The following is a 17,692-nucleotide window of genomic DNA, read 5'->3' as shown; positions in this document are numbered from 1 at the left end:
TAAAAACAAAACTCTGACCATGGGCAGATTTGCGTTTTAGACTCACTGAAATCATAGCACCAGTATGGCCAGAGGAATAAAACTGAGACTGCTTCTGCTGCCCTCGCCACCCGCCAAGCCCTGGAGGGGCTGGCTCCAAGACACCCTCCATGAACCCCTCCCCCCGTGAGTCTACTTCCTCACCACCACTGTCACCCGCTCCTCCTGCACTTTCCCATCTTTGCTTGCTCGAGAGGCACACCTTTCACAGCAGCTACTAGTCCTCCATGCAAGTGAAATTCACAGCCCTTCGATGTCTCAAAGCGAGAACTTCTCGCCATCGCGCCGGGCTTTGGAACTAATTGATTCATTTGCAGGAAATGTCGGGGGGGTCAGAGATCAGCGCCCCTTTCGGCTGTGATAAATATCCCATGTAATTGGTGGACCAAGGCGAGTGCTCGAGATTTATATCGATCAGTTGAGGAATGTGTTCGCCCCTTTCCCTTCATCGCAGGATCACGGCCGTCCCCTTGTTGGGCGGCCGGCCTCTGTGCTGCAATTTAGCTGTCATCGCTGCTGTTGCAGCGTCTTCGGCTTCAGGTACAAGCAATGCCTGCAGTTCGGCCAGAGCGAAAATGGGGGAGTGTTTTGAGCGCTGCACGTCATGCCTGCAAACTGCGTCCATGGGGAATTGGTGGTAAATTAGCGCCGAGTTAAATTCACATCTCTCCTTTGGGAAAGGCGCCTGGGGATCAACTTGACACCGGGTCACTCTGTTTGCTCATCTTGCCTGGCCCTGTGTCCTCTGACTGGCAGTGGCTCCGAGGCGGAGAAGGGCCGTCTTTCCCATCCCCTGTTCCCTATATTTGCATACAGGAGAAGGCAGGGATCGCACCTGGGACCTTTTGCATGCAGAGCAGCTGCTCTGCCCCTAAGCTGTGCTTCCCTGGTTTGGGGGGCTCCTTCCCCTTAGAGCAGGGCTGAGGAATCTGGGGCCCACTGCCTGTCGTTGGACTCCAGCCCCCATTAGCCCCAGCCAGCATGGCCCATGGCCAGTAATGATGGGGGTTGCACTCTGACAACAGCTGGAGGGCTGTGGATTCCCCAGCCCTGCTGTAGAGCAGAGGTGCAGAACCACTTTCAGCCTGTGGGCCAAATTCTGTTGGAGAGACGCTCCCGCGGGTGGGTGGAGCCAGATGCAGAAAGGGAAGGGCAAAAGACAGAAGCGGTGAGGCCAAAATACCCGAAAGACCAACATATTTGAGCTTAAGGCTCTTACTACTGCTGCTGCCTGAGCCGGAAGAGAGGCATTTCAACCTTTTAGAATGGGGGGGGGGACTGCATGGAAGAGCCACCAACTGATTGGTGGGAAGGGGCCTGACCATCTGGGGATGCTCAGCTCTTTTTCTCCATGTCATCCCAGTCAGGTGAGGCTGGGCAAGCGCTGGATTCACTGATGAGGGCCAATAATCGGATGCTGAATCCCTCGGCCTTGCCTGGATTCCAGATATCTTTCCTGAAGGCAGGAACATAGGAAACTACCTTATATTGAGTCGGACCATTGGTTCCTGTAGCCCCGCATGCCTGGGAACGGGGTGTACGGCCCGGATGTACGGACGGGTTCCTGTAGCCCCGCATGCCTGGGAATGGGGTGTACGGCCCAGGTGTACGGACTGGTTCCTGTAGCCCCGCATGCCTGGGAACGGGGTGTACGGCCCGGGTGTATGGGCTGGTTCCTATAGCCCTACATGCCTGGGAACGGGGTGTACGGCCCGGGTGTACGGCCTGGTTCCTGTAGCCCTACATGCCTGGGAACGGAGTGTACGGCCCGGATGTACGGGCTGGTTTCTATAGCCCTACATGCCTGGGAACGGGGTGTACGGCCCGGGTGTATGGGCTGGTTCCTATAGCCCTACATGCCTGGGAACGGGGTGTACGGCCTGGGTGTACGGACTGGTTCCTGTAGCCCCGCATGCCTGGGAACGGGGTGTACGGACTGGTTCCTGTAGCCCCGCATGCCTGGGAACGGGGTGTACGGCCCGGGTGTACGGGCTGGTTCCTATAGCCCTACATGCCTGGGAACCGGGTGTACGGACTGGTTCCTGTAGCCCTACATGCCTGGGAACTGGGTGTACGGCTCGGGTGTATGGGCTGGTTCCTATAGCCCTACATGCCTGGGAATGGGGTGTATGGCCTGGGTGTACGGACTGGTTCCTGTAGCCCCGCATACCTGGGAACGGGGTGTACGGCCCGGGTGTACGGACTGGTTCCTGTGGCCCAGTATGTCTGGGAACTGGGTGTACGGCCTGTTCTAGATGGGATTGCACACCCTTTGAGATGGCAGACTGGGGTGCTCCTTGATCCAATCTTGCTACCTGCGGCCCAGGTGGGCTTGGGGGCTAGCACCATCTTTTACTGGCTATGTCTGGTTCACCAGGTATGACCCTTTGGCGACGGGGATAGTTTGGCCACAGTAGTTCATGCTCTGGTAACCACCCAACTGGGTTACATTTCATGCATCACAGATGGAGGTGCAACTGGCACCAGTGTTAATGTGCTTTTCTGGCACCATTTGTTTGCCCCAGGCATTTTAAATTGGCTTAGGGCACATGGCTGGTTGGGCATGCTGGGAATTATAGGCCTTTTCTCTGTCTAAACATGCATAGGATTGCGCCTATTAAGCTAGCTGATGTTAGCTGTCAATTTCACGTATTTCCTGCCTAGTCTTGACCTGAGTTGTATAGTTTATGTATTCTCTGCCTTGTATTGCTGTGGTTGATAGCGTGTTTGTTGTGTATTGTATAGATTTTATACAATATATAAATGAAGAAATGTATGTTTATTGTATACGTTTTGTATACTCCCCTAGTATCCTAAGGTGAAAGCCAGTACAAAAATATTTTTAGTAAAGAACAAAAGATTCGTCAATAGCTTTAGTCGCCAGGGCCAATTTGAATGGGTGGTTCTGAGAATTACATGCACACTTCTTTTATTACCGTTAGACGATATACTGCAGCCTTCCCCAATCTAGCGCCCTCCAGATGCTTTGGACTACAACTTCTAGCGTTCCCGACCATTGGCCATGCTGACTGGGGGCCGATGGGAGTTGAAGTGCAGAGTATCTGGAAGGCACCAGGCTGGGGAAGACTAATACCCAGGGGGGAAACAGTATTAAAACGACGACCCTTCCAACAATGAACAGTCAGTTTTGTTTATTAAATTGTCAAGAGCCAGTGTGGTGTAGTGGCAAGAGTGTTGGACTGGGAGCTGGGAGATCCAGGTTCTAGTCCCCACTTGGCCATGGAAGCTCACTGGGTGACTTTGGGCCAGTCACACACTCTCAGCCCAACCTACCTCACAGGGTTGTTGTTGTGAGGATAAAATGGAGAGGAGGAGGATAATGTAAGCCACCTTGGGTTCCTTGCAAGAGGAAAAAAGGCGGGATAGAAATGCAATCAATCAATCAATCAATCAATCAATCATCTCAGGCTCTCTCAAAAAGGCACTGATATTGAGGTTTTGTTGGCGTGCAAAATTATTGAAAATTTTAACCCATGAGTAGATGAAATGCCAGATCGTTAAGGCAACAACAAAAAGATCGAAACCAGTGGGCTGCCCTGTTTCAGATGCACATAGATCTTTTCTTCCTCTTGCGGGAGATGCTGATGGGCACCACGCCCAATTCAGCACACTGACAAACATCCTCAAAGGTCTCCTAGGAGGAAGCATTAACTTCATTGAGTTAAATCCTCATGCTGGTTGGCCTACAGGGGGGTTTAACGGTGGCTCTGAAACCGTCCGACACAGCGTTATGAGCAGAGGCTGTCGCATGGGCACAGGCTTCTATCCCACCCGCCCCTTTCTCCTGGTTAATTGCAAAGCTCGGGGTGACAAGAGACAATGAAATTCACAAATGCCAGCAGCTGTGCCTTGCCACATTCTGGGCTGCTGATTTTAAGTCTGAAAACCTGATGGGAGTGTGAACAAATTAAAGACTGTATAGGGAGGGGTGAAGTGGGGTTAAATGTTACCCAGGAATGTTTTGTGTAGATATTTTCTGGAATATATTGGTGGTAGTGATGGCCACCAATGTGGATGGCTTTGAAAGGGGGATAGACAAATTCCTGGAGGAAAAGGCTACTAGTCCTGATGGCTATGTGCTGCCTCCAATACCATAGGCAATGAGCCTATGTACAGTTGCTGGGGAACTTGGGCAGGAGGGTGCTGTTGTACTAGTGTCCTGCTTGTGGGTTTCCCATGGGCAGCTGGTTGGCCTCTGTGTGAACAGAATGCTGGGCTAGACGGACCCTTGGCTTGATCCAGCAGGGCTCTTCTTATGGTGTTATGGTCTCATCAATCTCACCCTCCAAGACTTTAGGTTGGATCCAAAGTTAGTTAGCCATGCTTTAATCCCCCTGAAATCCACTGAAGTTCAGTTAGTCAGCACTCCCCCTTGATTTCAATGGGACTACACCGTGATTAATTTAGACTGGATCCCAACACATTGAGTTGGATGTTGACTTAAGAGTAGACCCACTGAAATAATGGAACTCAGGTTAGGCAGGATGGACTCGAGTCCCACTGATTTCAATGGATCCACTCTAAGTATGGCCAAGTCTGCAACCATCCCATAATCTGAAGTCCCTCACTCCTTCATAGTGGCATGGGTGAGGAAGATCAGCTCCTTGCAACAGCAGGTCTGTAGCAAAATCCTGAAAAATGCCCAATTTTATGGATGCTCCTTTTGCAGCACAATTCTAAACATCTTTGCTCAGACGGAGTCCCACTGTGTTGAATGGGGCTTGCCCCCAGGGATGTGTCAGGGCTGGCATCAGGGATCAGCATTGTTGGGCAGCTGCTGAGGCCCCAGGCCTAGGCAGGGGGCCCACTACTGGCAAGTATTATGGGGGCGGGTGCCACCAGCTCCTTGTTGGCTTTTCCCTCTGGGTTGCAGAGGGAGAGTTAGTGAACAACAGTGGGGGAAAAGAAGGCCTGATGACGGGCATCTTGCTCAGTGGTTCACAAAACCTAGTGCTGATACTAGGGACGGGGGCAAAAGTCATTCAGTTCACATTTCAATGCAAACTTGCTTAATTTTGCACTTTTGAACCACTGTACAAACCGGAACTGTTATCCTTCAAAATTTGCACTTCTCCGAATTTGACACTGGAGCCCCCCAACCAAAGAATGCATGCAAAAATGCATATATTAGGGGAAATAACACTAAAAATGCATTATAGTAGGAAAATGGGGTGCAATTTCAGGGGGCAAAACTGCATGCAAAAACACATGTATTAGAAGAAATGCGGACAAAAATGCTTACGAACTTTCATGCAAACTTCAAACAAAACAAAAACTTCTCAATGTTCGGCAGGAACTAAGTTTAAGATTGGAGGAATTTGCGAATTTTGAGACCAACTGAACTTAATATTGGAAAAAAATGAGAAACAGAGAGATACCAAAATGGACATTCGTCCATCTGTAGCTAGGCTGCAGCTTGTCTTGGAATTGATCCTCCCTTTCCAGTTCAAGATTTTCCAGGTGCCAGGTGCATTCGTATGAGAGCTGCTGGTTCCCCCTCACCTTGGCCTTGCTTGCCTTTCAGTCCTGAATTGCAACCGTTGGTCTGTCTTGTGCCACTTTCCTTTCCAGCTGCCTTTCACGTCGGGCTATATACAGACCAGACACTGATGCGGTGATCTTTGGAGCCAGCTGCCATCACTCTCTCGCTTGGCTGGGCATGGTCTGAGAAGGCAACGCAATGGACCGCCGCCGCGTGGTAGTCCAGCACAGCTAAGGGCTTGAGTTTCTTCCAGCCAAAGAGGCGGATGCGGTGATCCCAGCCGGCAGTGGCCAAGAGCTTCTTGTCCTGGCGGAGGACCACCTCGGCGATCCCAGGGTTGGTGAGTTGGTATGTTTGTTGAAGCTGAGGAAGAAAAGCAATGAACAGCGTAAGATGGTATGCAGAGCGGGGAACGGTAGCAGTAAATTTTATTTCTTTATTTTATTTACAATATGTATATACTGCTCCACATCTAGACAGATTCTGGAGTGGTGAACAATCAAAGGTACAAGATAAGATAAAAGAATAAAACTCCATGTTAAAAATAATAATTATTACTATTATTATATTTTTATTTAAAGAATCAGAATTCTGATAAAATCATGGCTGGTCAGTCAAGGAAGGCTTCCTGGAATAAAGATGTTTTCAGAAGGAACCAGAAACAACACAGTGTTGGTGCCTGCCTGACCTCCAGAGGCAGGGAGTTCCATAGAAAAGGGGCCGCCACACTGAAGGCTCTTCTCTGGGTGGGCTCCAATTGGGCCATAAGTCCGTGAGGAACCACCAGGAGCGTGCCCTCTGATGACCTCAGTGACCGGGCAGGTTGAGAGGGGAGAAGGCGCTCTCTCAGGTATCCTGGTCCCAGGTTGTTTAGGGCTTTATACACTAGTATGAAAACCTTAAACCTGGCCCTGTAGAAAATAGGCAGCCAGTGCAGTGCAGGGCAAATTTTGAAGTTCAGGCGCTCATCGTGACAGTCCCCATGGCCACACTCCCAAGGAGAGAAAAAAAAATCATGTACAGTCAGGGCCAGAAATATTGGAACAAGGATAGCTGTTTTGGCAGTTGGCCTCTGTACATCACCACATTGAAGTTGAAAGGAAACACACCCAGATGGGAGCAAAGCCAGGACTTTGAGCTGTAATTCAAGGGGTTTGACAAAAGTGGGGCAGTAACCATTCAGGAAGGACAGCCAGTGGCATACACACACACCCATCGTTGGTGGCTCGTAAGTAATGAAACAAACCAACATCATTTCAAACTTAAGGATCGCCTTTAATACCTGGATGAAAATCCTTTGCAGTCAATGACTGCCTGAAGTCTGGAACCCATGGACATGACCAAATGCTGCGTTTCCTCCCTTGAGATGCTTTGCCAGGCCTTCACTGCAGCTGCCTTCAGCTGCTGCTTGTTTGTGGGTCTTTCTGCCTTCAGTCTTGTCTTCAGTAAGTGAAAAGCATGCCCTACTGGGTGGAGATCAGGTGATTGACTTGGCCATTGAAGAACATCCCACTTCTTTGCCTTCAGAAACTCTTGGGTAGCTTTTGCTGTATGTTTTGGGTCATTATGCATCTGCAATATGAAGCTATGTCCTATCAGTTTGGCAGCATTCGGCTGAATCTGAGCAGAAAGTATAGCCCTATACACTTCAGAATTCATCCTGCTGCTTTGATCAGCAGTCAGGTCATCAATAAACACCAGTGACCTGGTTCCATTGGCAGCCATACATGCCCATGCCATAACACTGCCTCCACCATGTTTGACAGGTGATGTGGTATGCTTTGGATCATGAGCTATTCCATTCCTTCTCCATACTTTTCTCTTCCCATCATTGTGGTACAAGTTAATCTTGGTTTCATCAGTCCAAAGAATCTTATTCCAGAACCGGGCAGGCATTTTTAGGTGTTTGCTGGCAAAGGCTAACTTGACCTGCCTGTTCTTGAGCATTACCAGTGGTTTGCACCTTGTTGTGAAGCCTCTGTATTTACATTCATAAAGCCATCTCTTGACTGTAGATGTTGATAATGACATGCTACCACCGCAAGAGAGTTCTTGACCTGGCCAGATGTTGTGAAAGGGTTCCTCTTCACCATGAGCAGAATTCTGTGGTCATCCACTTGAGTTGTCTTCCATGGTCTTCCAGGCCTTTTGCTGTTGCTGAGTTTGCCAGTTAATTCCTTCTTTTTCAGGATGTTCCCAGCTGTTGTGTTGGCCACTCCCAATGTTTTTGCTATCTCTCTGATCGGTTTATTTTGTTTCCTCAGCCTAATGATGGCCTCCTTCACTTGCATGGACACCTCTTTGGACCTCATGTTGGGAGTTCCAGTGAACAGCTACCAAATGCAAATATAACACTCAGAACCACCTCCAGGCCTTTGATCTGCTTGATTGGTTGGGGTACCCAGGAAACAGGCCACACCTGGCCATATAGCTGCTTGTCAGCCATTCGTTCCATTGCTTACAAGCCACCAACGATGGGAGTGTGTGTATGCCACTGGCTGTACTTCCTGACTGGTTAGTGCCCCACTTTTGTCAACCCCCTTGAATTACAGCTGAAAGTCCTGACTTCGCTCCCATCTGGGTGAGTTTCCTTTCAACTTCAGTGTGGTGGTGTAGAGAGGCCAACTGCCAAAACAGTTATCCTTGTTCCAATATTTCTGGCCCTGAATGTAGCTGTGTTTATCCATATCAACAAACCAGTTCTAGCAATTTTCGTCCCTACCAGAAGCAGGCTTTTGTAAATCTAATGGGTCTTAATTGACCATTCAAGACCAAGCCATCCCAAAATACTTCGCACTGCAACAAGAAGCAATATATTGTTGCAAGGAAACTTCATCCCCCCCCCCCCCAGCTACTGCGAGGATTCCAGCTAAGCTCAGAGGGAATTCGGTGGAGGGGGGCCCTCAGACGATGTCATTGTCCCTGCTAATAAAAAAGTCCCAGTATTTTTACCTGGTGAACCCTGGCTCCGTTACATCACTGGCAAAGGATGGGAGAATGATTAATTCTTGTGGTCAAAGAAAAGGCAAGAAATAAGACAAACATTCCGGATAAATCTGACACCGTTTGGCACGGATGCATGGAAGCAAAGGAAAGCGAGTGCCAGAAATGCCTTCTCCTCTGCCATCCTTCCCCCGCCCCCACCACTTCTCTCTTTTTCTTCCTTCACACAGCAGTAAAATAAAAAAGCTCCAACTAACAGGTAGGAAGAAAATAAAGGTTGCAAGGTGTGTGCATGGGGCAGGGGGGTTGGCAGGGAGAAACAGTTGTCATGGGGTTTGGAATTACTGGCTTCTTGTGCAAAACCTAAATAAAACAAGTGGAACCCGCAGCACAATGTTGCACTGTGGACTGCCCCTGTACAGGGTTCCAGCCAGCCATAACCTCCTCCAGGAAACTCCATTCCATTTATACACACACACACACACACATACACACACACACACGTTTTCTGCCCCCTGGTCAACCAACCACCAGCAATTCCATGGCCACTCAGCATACTCAAGCCTCATTAGCTACTTTGCATTTGAGTGTGTGTGTGTGTGTGTGTGGGGGGGGTTATTGTTGCCTTTTAGGGTTTTTCCCGTAAAGATCTTTTGTACTTCTGCAAACCTGGGGGTTCCTCCAAAACTCTCGATACCACCTTCTTGTGCATGCATGCTGCTGTTTTGGCTACACAAGGACGAGCACTCGGGGAAAAAAAAAGGATTGCTGTCCATAGTTTTAACTTTGCTCTATTCTTCTTTAAAATTCATTTTACTGCAGTTCTACCTGGCTGCTCATTGATTTGAGTATCTTTACAATTGTTTCATGATATTATTACTGTAATTTAATAGCTTGTCAGCAATTTTGAATTTAAAAGGTAAGCTGGAAATGCTTCTATAAATAAATATATACATAATATCCTCGCAGTGTGCCCCCGCTCACTCACAGGTTGAGGTCTGGAGCCAGTGAGCATCAGGGGCAAAGTGTGCCTTACTTCAGACAATATTTCTTTTAAATCGTGCGTGCGTGTGATCAGAATATCACAAGGAAAACAAAGGAATGACTTTCAAATAAATTTTAAATAAACAAAATCAATACTTGACACAGTACTTCTTCATCTGCGAATAAAAGGTTTCCAAATATCTCACCCTTTCCTTGAGAGTTGAACTTCTGGTAAGCCAGTAAGGGAGCAACCCTTATGCAGGTTTTGCTGGCTGGGGAATGCTGGGAGCTGTAGGCCTTTTCTCTGCCTAAACATGCATAAGATTGCACCTTAACTTCATCAAACTAAGCAACTCCCAAATCTTATTAGTCAGCTCAGTCTTTCTAGGTCTCATTTGTGATTTCCAATTCTTTGCGTATACAACCCATGCAGCGTTTCATATACAAAGGAGGGGTTGTTGCACCCTAACAAAAAAGTACATTTTTAACGTGGTGGAGAAGCGATGACACTGGGTCTCGATTTATGTGCAGGTGATAGGTTGGGTTGAGAATGTTCAGTTCCGTTTTATTGTTCATAACCCTAGGTCATCAGAATTCAACAGAATGCCCCCCCCCCCATATATTACCAAAGTAAAGTTGAACAAATAAAACATAGATCAGAAAGAAATGATTAACAAATCCCAAACTGGAAGATTCAACCTAAAGATAAATTTCCATACTACAAGTTTCCAATTTTTAGAAATGTGGCTGTTGCTAATGTTGGCTACCATTTCCCAAACTTGCTGTCTGTATTTTGGACAACATTTCTTGCCTCTAAACAGTGCCCCAAATTTGTCACCTAGGAGACAGGGCTATCCACCATCTCACAATTGGGCTGATTTAGATGCCATGATTACACTGGTTGCAAGACAAAGAGTGGGCAGGAGGGTCGACTGAGTTCTGATGGAAAATTAGAGATGTACAATTTCTGGAAATTTTGAAGCCATTGGAAAAAAAATGGTTCTTCCTTGGTTCTGGGGCAAGTTATTTTTCTTTCAGTCTCACCAGTTTGCCTTCTGAGAAATGAGTGTTTTGTGAGTGGCCATGCCCACTATGGCTGCCTGTTTATGGATAGGCAAATGCCCCCCCCATGGTAGCCATTTTGTTAAAATGCCCATGACACACTCTCAAAGTGTCAAATGTGCCCACTGACCCAAAGAGGTTGGAGACCCTGGTTTACTACATATGTATAAGAAGATAAGAGGAGCCATGCTGGATCAGTCCAAGAGTCCGTTTAGTCCAGCATTCTGTTCACGCAGTGGCCAACCAGCTGCCCACGGGAAACCCACAAGCACGAATGCAACAGCACCCTCCTGCCCATGTTCCCCAGCAACTGGTGTATATATACTGCCTCTGATACTGGAGGGAGCATCTAGCCATCAGGACTAGTAGCCATTGATAGCCTTCTCCTCCAGGAATTTATCTAACCCCTTTTAAGCCATCCAAGTTGGTGGCCATCACCACATCTTGTGATAACCAATTCCATAGTTTAACTCTGTGCTGTGTGAGGAAGTCCTTCCTTTTATCTGTCCTGAATCTCCCACCAGTCAGCTTCATGGGATGACCCCACTGGGTTCTAGTATAATGAAGGAGAAAAATGTCTTCCTGTCCACATTCTCCCTACAGTGGTAGTGCTGCTGTGACCCAATCTGCATTAGGCAGCAACCCAATGGTGGGCTCCGACCCACCAGTTGGGTGGCCGATATTCTATTGAACCAGCTATAGAGCCACTGAGAAGAGTCTTCTCATTGGCCACTCCCAGGCTCCATGTGTTTTTTTTAAATTACATAGATATCCTGCCTTTCTTCCATCATGGAACTCAAGGCAGGGCTACATGGGGTTCCCAGGTGGTCTCCCCTCCAAGCACTGACCAGACCCAGACCTGCTTAGCTTCAGCAAGCGGGCTGCCTCCTGTGCCTTCAAGCCATGCCCTGGGGACTTGTCCTCCTGCTGGGAGGAAACAATGTTTTGATTCAGCCAGGCCTTTGGCCTGTAAACCAGTGTGCTGCTGGGGGGGGGGGGGTGTTAATTGGTCGGTGCCATTTATTTCTTTTATTGTTGGCTTTTTGATTGTGTTTCCGTTTTACTTGTTTTAATATGGATTTTATGGTTAGCCGCCCTGAGCACCATTCTCGGCAGAAAGGGGGCATGCTAATTAAACAAGCAAACACGCTTGGCAGGGAAGAACGCGCAACCCTCTTTGCTTCCACTTGTGCACAGATGGGAAACTCATTCTAATCGGCAGACGGCAAGAGTCACGTCCAGTCTGACAGGCCGAAGCATTACAAAAAATGAAGGATGCGGCTGGCCTTTGAGGGGATGAACTATTAAGTCTTAACATGTGCGGCGATATTTTTTTTTAAAAAAGCTTTTGTTTCTAGTAGCTACTTGCCCAGCGCCTCGGTGGGGTGGAGGCGAAGCTTAACACAACCTAATCAAAATAAGAGTACACCTTCAGTCATAAGACTGCTGAGGATCCTTATAGATACGCTATGAAATAATTCGTGCAGGGGTTGAAGAGGCACATAAGGAGGTGGTAATCCTACATACCAATCACAAATTCATTCTCTGAGTGGGGATCCTTGTGTAGCCAAAATGGCAGCATCCACACACAAGAGGGAGGTTATCAGCAGACTTTGCCGAACTCCAAGTTTTGCAAAAGTACAAAGAATCTTAAGAGAACCTGCCTGGGGTGGGGGTGGGTGAAGCAGAAACCAAAAGCAGCCCAATGAAGACTAAGCATGCTCAGTGGGTACGGAATTCTGACTGTTGTGGGGTGGGGGTGAAGGAAACCAGGAGGGAAGGGGGGATGGAATGGAATAATCTTGAAAGGGTATGGCTGGCTGAAACACTGAACAGGAGGCGTGCCAAAATGTTGCAGGTTCCACTTGTTAATTTACCAGTAGCACCTAAAAACATTACTGGGGGGGGGGGGAAAGATCTGTTAATTCAAAATTAATATATAAAGGGACACAAAACGAGTTCATATAGGAACAAACAACTTTTGTACTTGGAAATGTTTCAAGGTGATGTTAAGCCATACACAGACGTGCGCGCACACACACACACGCACACACACACTCCCACCCACCCAGCCGTGATTTATTTAGAAGCGTTTCAAGGTGATGTTACACCATACACACACACACTCCCCCCACCCCACCCTGATTTTTTATGAATTATGATGTTGGTTGGCCACCTGAGGAGACCTCCTAGATGCCTAGCCACAATAAAAAATATAGAATCACCCCCCAATGACATCATCAGGTGCCCCCGCCAAATGAGGTGGCTACAGGAGAAAGGGCCTTTTCAGTGTTGGCACCCCTTTTGTGGAATGCTCTCCCCAGAGAGGCTCAGCTGCCACCTTCATTGTGGTCTTTCGGGCACCTTTTTATTCTCCCAGGCATTTTAAGAATGGCATTTTTCATGCTTTTAGTACTCTCTTCTGCTGCTGGCTTTACTCTGGTTTTATGATGTTGGTATGATTTTATGCGTTATTGGTTTTATTCTGCCCTGTTTTGTTTCAATGTTCATACTGTGTATTTTTAATGTATTGTACACAGCTCAGAGGACTTTGGTTACTGGGAGGTTTAAAGGTACAGGAAATACATGAGAATAAGTAACTGGTTCCCTCGCTCCCTGACACAGGCAGCCTCCCCACCTTGACGCGCCTTGAGGGCGTGAGAGCGGTGCGCGTCGCCACCTCTTCACCATCACACTGGACCGGCGCCACTGCAAACAGGGCTGCCCCGCCACTGTTGCGTCACGTCTTCAGAGAGCTGGCTTAGCGAGAGAGCGAGCGTCACCGAAACCCTTTCGGAGTAAAAATAATGTGCCACTGAGTGGCTTTTCAAACACCATCATTACCTCAGGAACGTGGAATGTCCAGGAAAAGCCCCATCTGGTTTGTATTATTAATCCAATAGGAGAGAAAGAGGGCAGAGAGAGGGGAAGAACTCCATGTGCGTCTTTAACGCTTTCGCTGGACTGACAACAAGCAAACCAGAGAAGAGGTGGGGCGGCGGGGGGGGGGGGAGTGGTCCTGGACCAACCTTGTACAAAAAAGCACAGCATGGGCAGTAGTCAGGCATGATGGGCGTTTAGAGCCCAGCATCTGGAGGGACAAAGGCTTCCCTCCCTGATTGTGCATAGGATAAGAACTGAAATTTGGATTAAAAATGCAACTGACTTTGCAGATTGCCTAAGCGCCACACAAGAGCCAGAAAGGACACGTTTTAGAAATTCTCCTTCCAATCATCTGCGCTTGTCGTCTTTGGCCTTACAGCAGAAGGGGGCCCGAGAGTCGTGTCCCTAATTAAGAACTACTTAACCTCTTGGCATTGGCACAGTTTTTGTCAAAAGCAGAGATTCTGCCACTGCCATCATCATTTGCTCTCATTAGGCGACCTTGGTTTCTCGGGAGATGTCTTAAAGAAGCAGCTGTTTCAGGGGAGTGGAACACTGGACACACTGTTCTTTCGTATTAATAAACTCCCTTTCCCATTATAGACTGGAATGTCCAAAGAAGGCTAGCCAGGACTTAATTTCAGATCACTAAAGATCGCAATCCCACTCGGTTCTTTTCTTAGATTATGGGGTGCCCCCAAGAACAGATGGCTCCGTGTGGGGGGAGAATAAACTATTAGCCATTCATCACCGCCAGGCAAAGGTGCAGCTTCGTTCTTTTGAAACTGACACTAAAACAATGATGGATGTGGGTTTTCCTGAAGGATGACGGACTAAGAATAGACCAGTTTACCAAGGACTGGTTGGTTTATACATTTGTCAAAAAGCCTCACCCCACCCTATAAACACACGATTAGGATGCCTGCTCAGATGTTCCCAGCATATCTACGACGAAATGCAACGTTGCGACGGCTGACAGGCCGTCTTTTTGTCACGCCGACTGCTGGCTCATAGTCCAAGCCGACTGGCTGATGTTTAGTCAGCGAGAGCTAATGACAAGAGATGGCCTCATGATAGCTGAGACTCTCTCTCAAGTTTCTGGGATGTGATACCCAGAGACAGTGAACTTGGAGAAGGCAGCACCTCTCCAGAATGAAGTGACTGAATTCAGCTGAATTTAGCATGGCTTGGGGGGGGGGGCATACGTTGCTCTCTGGAGGACTCTCTGAAGGAGGTGCTCGTTTGCCTCCACTCATGCTACACTTTCGTATGAGTACATAAAAGAAGTATAACGAGATACAAAAGTCTCCAGTGCACTCTTATATGAAAAAAAACTATATTCAGTGGCAGCGCCAGGTCCAGGTTTCTGAGGGCCCTTGAGCAAGATACCCTCAATAGGCTCCTTCCCTCTGTGAGTCCACTTTCTCCCTGCCACTGTCATCAGCTGCTCTTGCTCGTCCTCCTCTTTCTCATCATTGCTGCCACTTGCTTGCTGGAGAGGCAGAGAGCCAGGGAGCAGACAGTGGCATCCGCCACTCCCTCTTCTCACCACTACCCTTGTCTGGGCCGGAGTGAGAGGCAGGTGAACAAGCAGGTTGCGAGGGAGAAGAGGAGGAGCGACTCCATAGGGTTCTTGTCAGTGGGCCCCTGCTGGAGTGTGGGCCCTCGGCAGGTGCCCAACCATGCCTGCCCTTGACGCTGGCCCCTCTCGGTGGTAGGTGCCCCTGGAACTGCTGGGGGAAGTCAGGAGGGTGTACCAGTAGTACACGCAGACCATTTATCCCTCAGTACCCCTCAAAAAATGAGTGTGGGGTGGATAGATCATACGAATTACCCATGCCAGCCTTCCCCAACCTGGTGCTGTCTGGGAATGATGCGAATTGCAGTCTAACACACCTGGAGGGCACCCTTTTTTAATGTCACCCTTTTTTTAATGTTGGGGAAGGCTGATCTATGCATTATGGCTATGGTGCATGTTATTTATTTATTTATGTATTTATTTATTTATTTATTTATTTTATGACATTCCTATACTACCCAATAGCTGAAGCTCTCTGGGCGGTTCACAAAAATTAAAACCACAAGTACAGCATAAAAACAATAGAAAATATAAGAGCGTTAAAACTGCAGTATGAAAGTACAACCAGCATAAAATCTAGGAGCCATGCAGAGGTTTAAAATACAGTAACAAATTTAAAACAGCAGAGCTAAAGACTAGAATGCTAAAATGCTAACATTCCTGGGTGAATAAAAAGGTCTTCACCTGGCACCAGAGCACAACATAGGCGCCAGGCAAACCTCTCTAGGGAGCTCATTCCACAACCGGGGTGCCACAGCAGAAAAGGCCCTCTTCATGGTAGCCACCTGCCTTACCTCCTTTGGCAGGGGCTCCCGGAAAAAGACCCCCTGAAGACGATTTTAGGGCCCAGGCAGGTACATATGGGAGGAGGCGATCCTTCAGGTAGCCTGGCCCCAAGCCATTTAGGGCTTTGAATGGTAATATCAGCACTTTGAATTGCGCCTGAACATGGACTGGTAGCCAGTGCAGCTGGAAAAGTGCTGGCATAATATGACCACGTTGGCCAGACCCCGTTAACAATCTGGCTGCCCTGTTTTGGACCAGCTGAAGTTTCTGTGATGTAGTGAGAGAACACAAGTCCCTCCGCATCAGAGACTGAGTCTTCAGTCTCTCTCTCTCTCTCTCAGTCTCCCCTTTCCCATCTTTCTATCCTCACATGTTCCAATTCCCTCCCTCTTTTTCTGGTTTGCATAAACCATAGTTTGCCTCCAAACCCAAATCAGAAGCTACAGTTTGACCTGGATTTCCAGCTCTGCCTTGGAGGTGAACTTTTTGGGTTGTGCAAACCATTTCTTGCACGATTCGGACATCAAGGCACACCACTGTCACTGCGAACCAGGAAGCGATTTAGAGAATCGGGGTGTGCAAAGGGTGGCGGGGCGGGGGGGGGGGGAGGAAAGTGCGAGTCCAAAGCCTGTTCACCATTAGCCAAACCATGGTTTGGCCTTTCAACTGAACTGGGCACATGTGTATTGTTTTCTTCCAAGTATTTAAAAGTTACAAAATCTGCAATGCCAAAAATTCTATCAGGTCAAAAGCAAGGGGCCAATTTAAAATGCTTTAAATGTAAGGACTTTTGGTCATATAATCAAGAACAGTAATGTTTTCAGCATTTGAAAGCAGCAATTTCAGCAAAACAATACTGCGGAACAAGTACTATCAACTGCTGTTTGCTGCTAAATGGTCTAAGACTGGGGTACCTCAAGGACCACTTACTCCCATATGAACCTGCCCATCAATGGAAGATCTTTAGAAGGGCTGGAAGGGGCTTACAAGACCATCGAGTCCAACCCCCTGCTCAGTGCAGGAAGCCTGATTCCCAGGCGGTCTCCCACCCCAGTACTAACCAGGGCTGACCCTGCATAGCTTCCAAGATCAGACAAGATCAGGCAAGCGGCATTACTGGAGAGATATCATAGAATCATAGGATTGGAAGGGGCCTACAAGACCATCGAGTCCAACCCCCTGCTCAATGCAGGAAGCCTGATTCCCAGGCGGTCTCCCATCCAAGTACTAACCAGGGCTGACCCTGCTTAGCTTCCGAGATCAGACAAGATCAGGTGCATCCAGCCCTCATCTGAGGCCATTGTCTGAATCCCCTCCTGTTGAACCCAGAGGTGAGGCAGGTCCCTACCAAAATCTGGTCCTTTTCTGTGGTGGCACCGCACCTGTAGAACTCCCTCCCAAAACATACTTGCCTCTCTACTCCTTTGTTACCTGTCAGGCACCAGGTTAAGCCTGTCCTGTTTGCCCATGACTTTAACAGCAACTCATGTTTAAATCGGCTGTAATCTGCTTCTTATTTATATTTTATACTGCTTGTTGCAGGTCTTGGTTGTTCTGGCTTAGTTTGTTTTTAAAATGATGGCACTGTAGGGAGGGCGGAGAATTTCTCCCCGAAACTTCGGGGGGCCGAGCGCCAACGTGTTCGGCCCCCCGAACAAGTTTCGGGGAGAAATCCTCCGCACCCCCCGCACCCCCCCCGGGACGGGACTTACCTTCGCCGAATGTCCCTCCCGGCGGCGGGTCCGGCCGGCGGTTCGGCGGGTGTTCGAGCGGGGCGGGAGCGGCAGCCGGTCTTTATTTGCAATAAAAGAAAAAAAAAAAACGCCCCCTGATAGGCTACGTGACGATTAACGTAGCCTATCATGGCTAGATTTGCAAAGTCAGCCGTGATAGGCTACGTCAATTGTCACGTA

At 48.3% G+C, this 17,692-nt stretch overlaps 1 protein-coding gene across 8 annotated transcripts in view; it reads right to left on the bottom strand.

Moving 5' to 3' along the window:
- Positions 1–1,764: 1,764 nt before the first annotated feature.
- Positions 1,765–17,692, bottom strand: part of GNB1L (G protein subunit beta 1 like) — a 110,155-nt gene continuing 94,227 nt past the window's right edge. For 6 of the 8 annotated variants that reach the window (XM_084820384.1, XM_084820383.1, XM_084820387.1 and 3 more), the window contains one exon: positions 1,765–5,905. In XM_084820384.1, coding sequence (XP_084676510.1) covers positions 5,639–5,905 — 267 coding nt within the window. In that variant the 3' untranslated portion in view covers positions 1,765–5,638. Of the gene's footprint in view, positions 5,906–17,491; positions 17,572–17,692 lie in introns of all 8 variants that reach the window. The other 2 variants (XM_084820380.1, XM_084820385.1) reach the window with 1 other exon arrangement.

This window comes from Heloderma suspectum, chromosome 13 (assembly GCF_057233095.1).
Source record: "Heloderma suspectum isolate Gila_16-S chromosome 13, 16-S_ref, whole genome shotgun sequence".
NCBI lineage: Eukaryota > Metazoa > Chordata > Lepidosauria > Squamata > Helodermatidae > Heloderma > Heloderma suspectum.
Note: the sequence above shows the minus strand (reverse complement) of the source record. Positions and strands in the feature narration are given on the sequence as shown.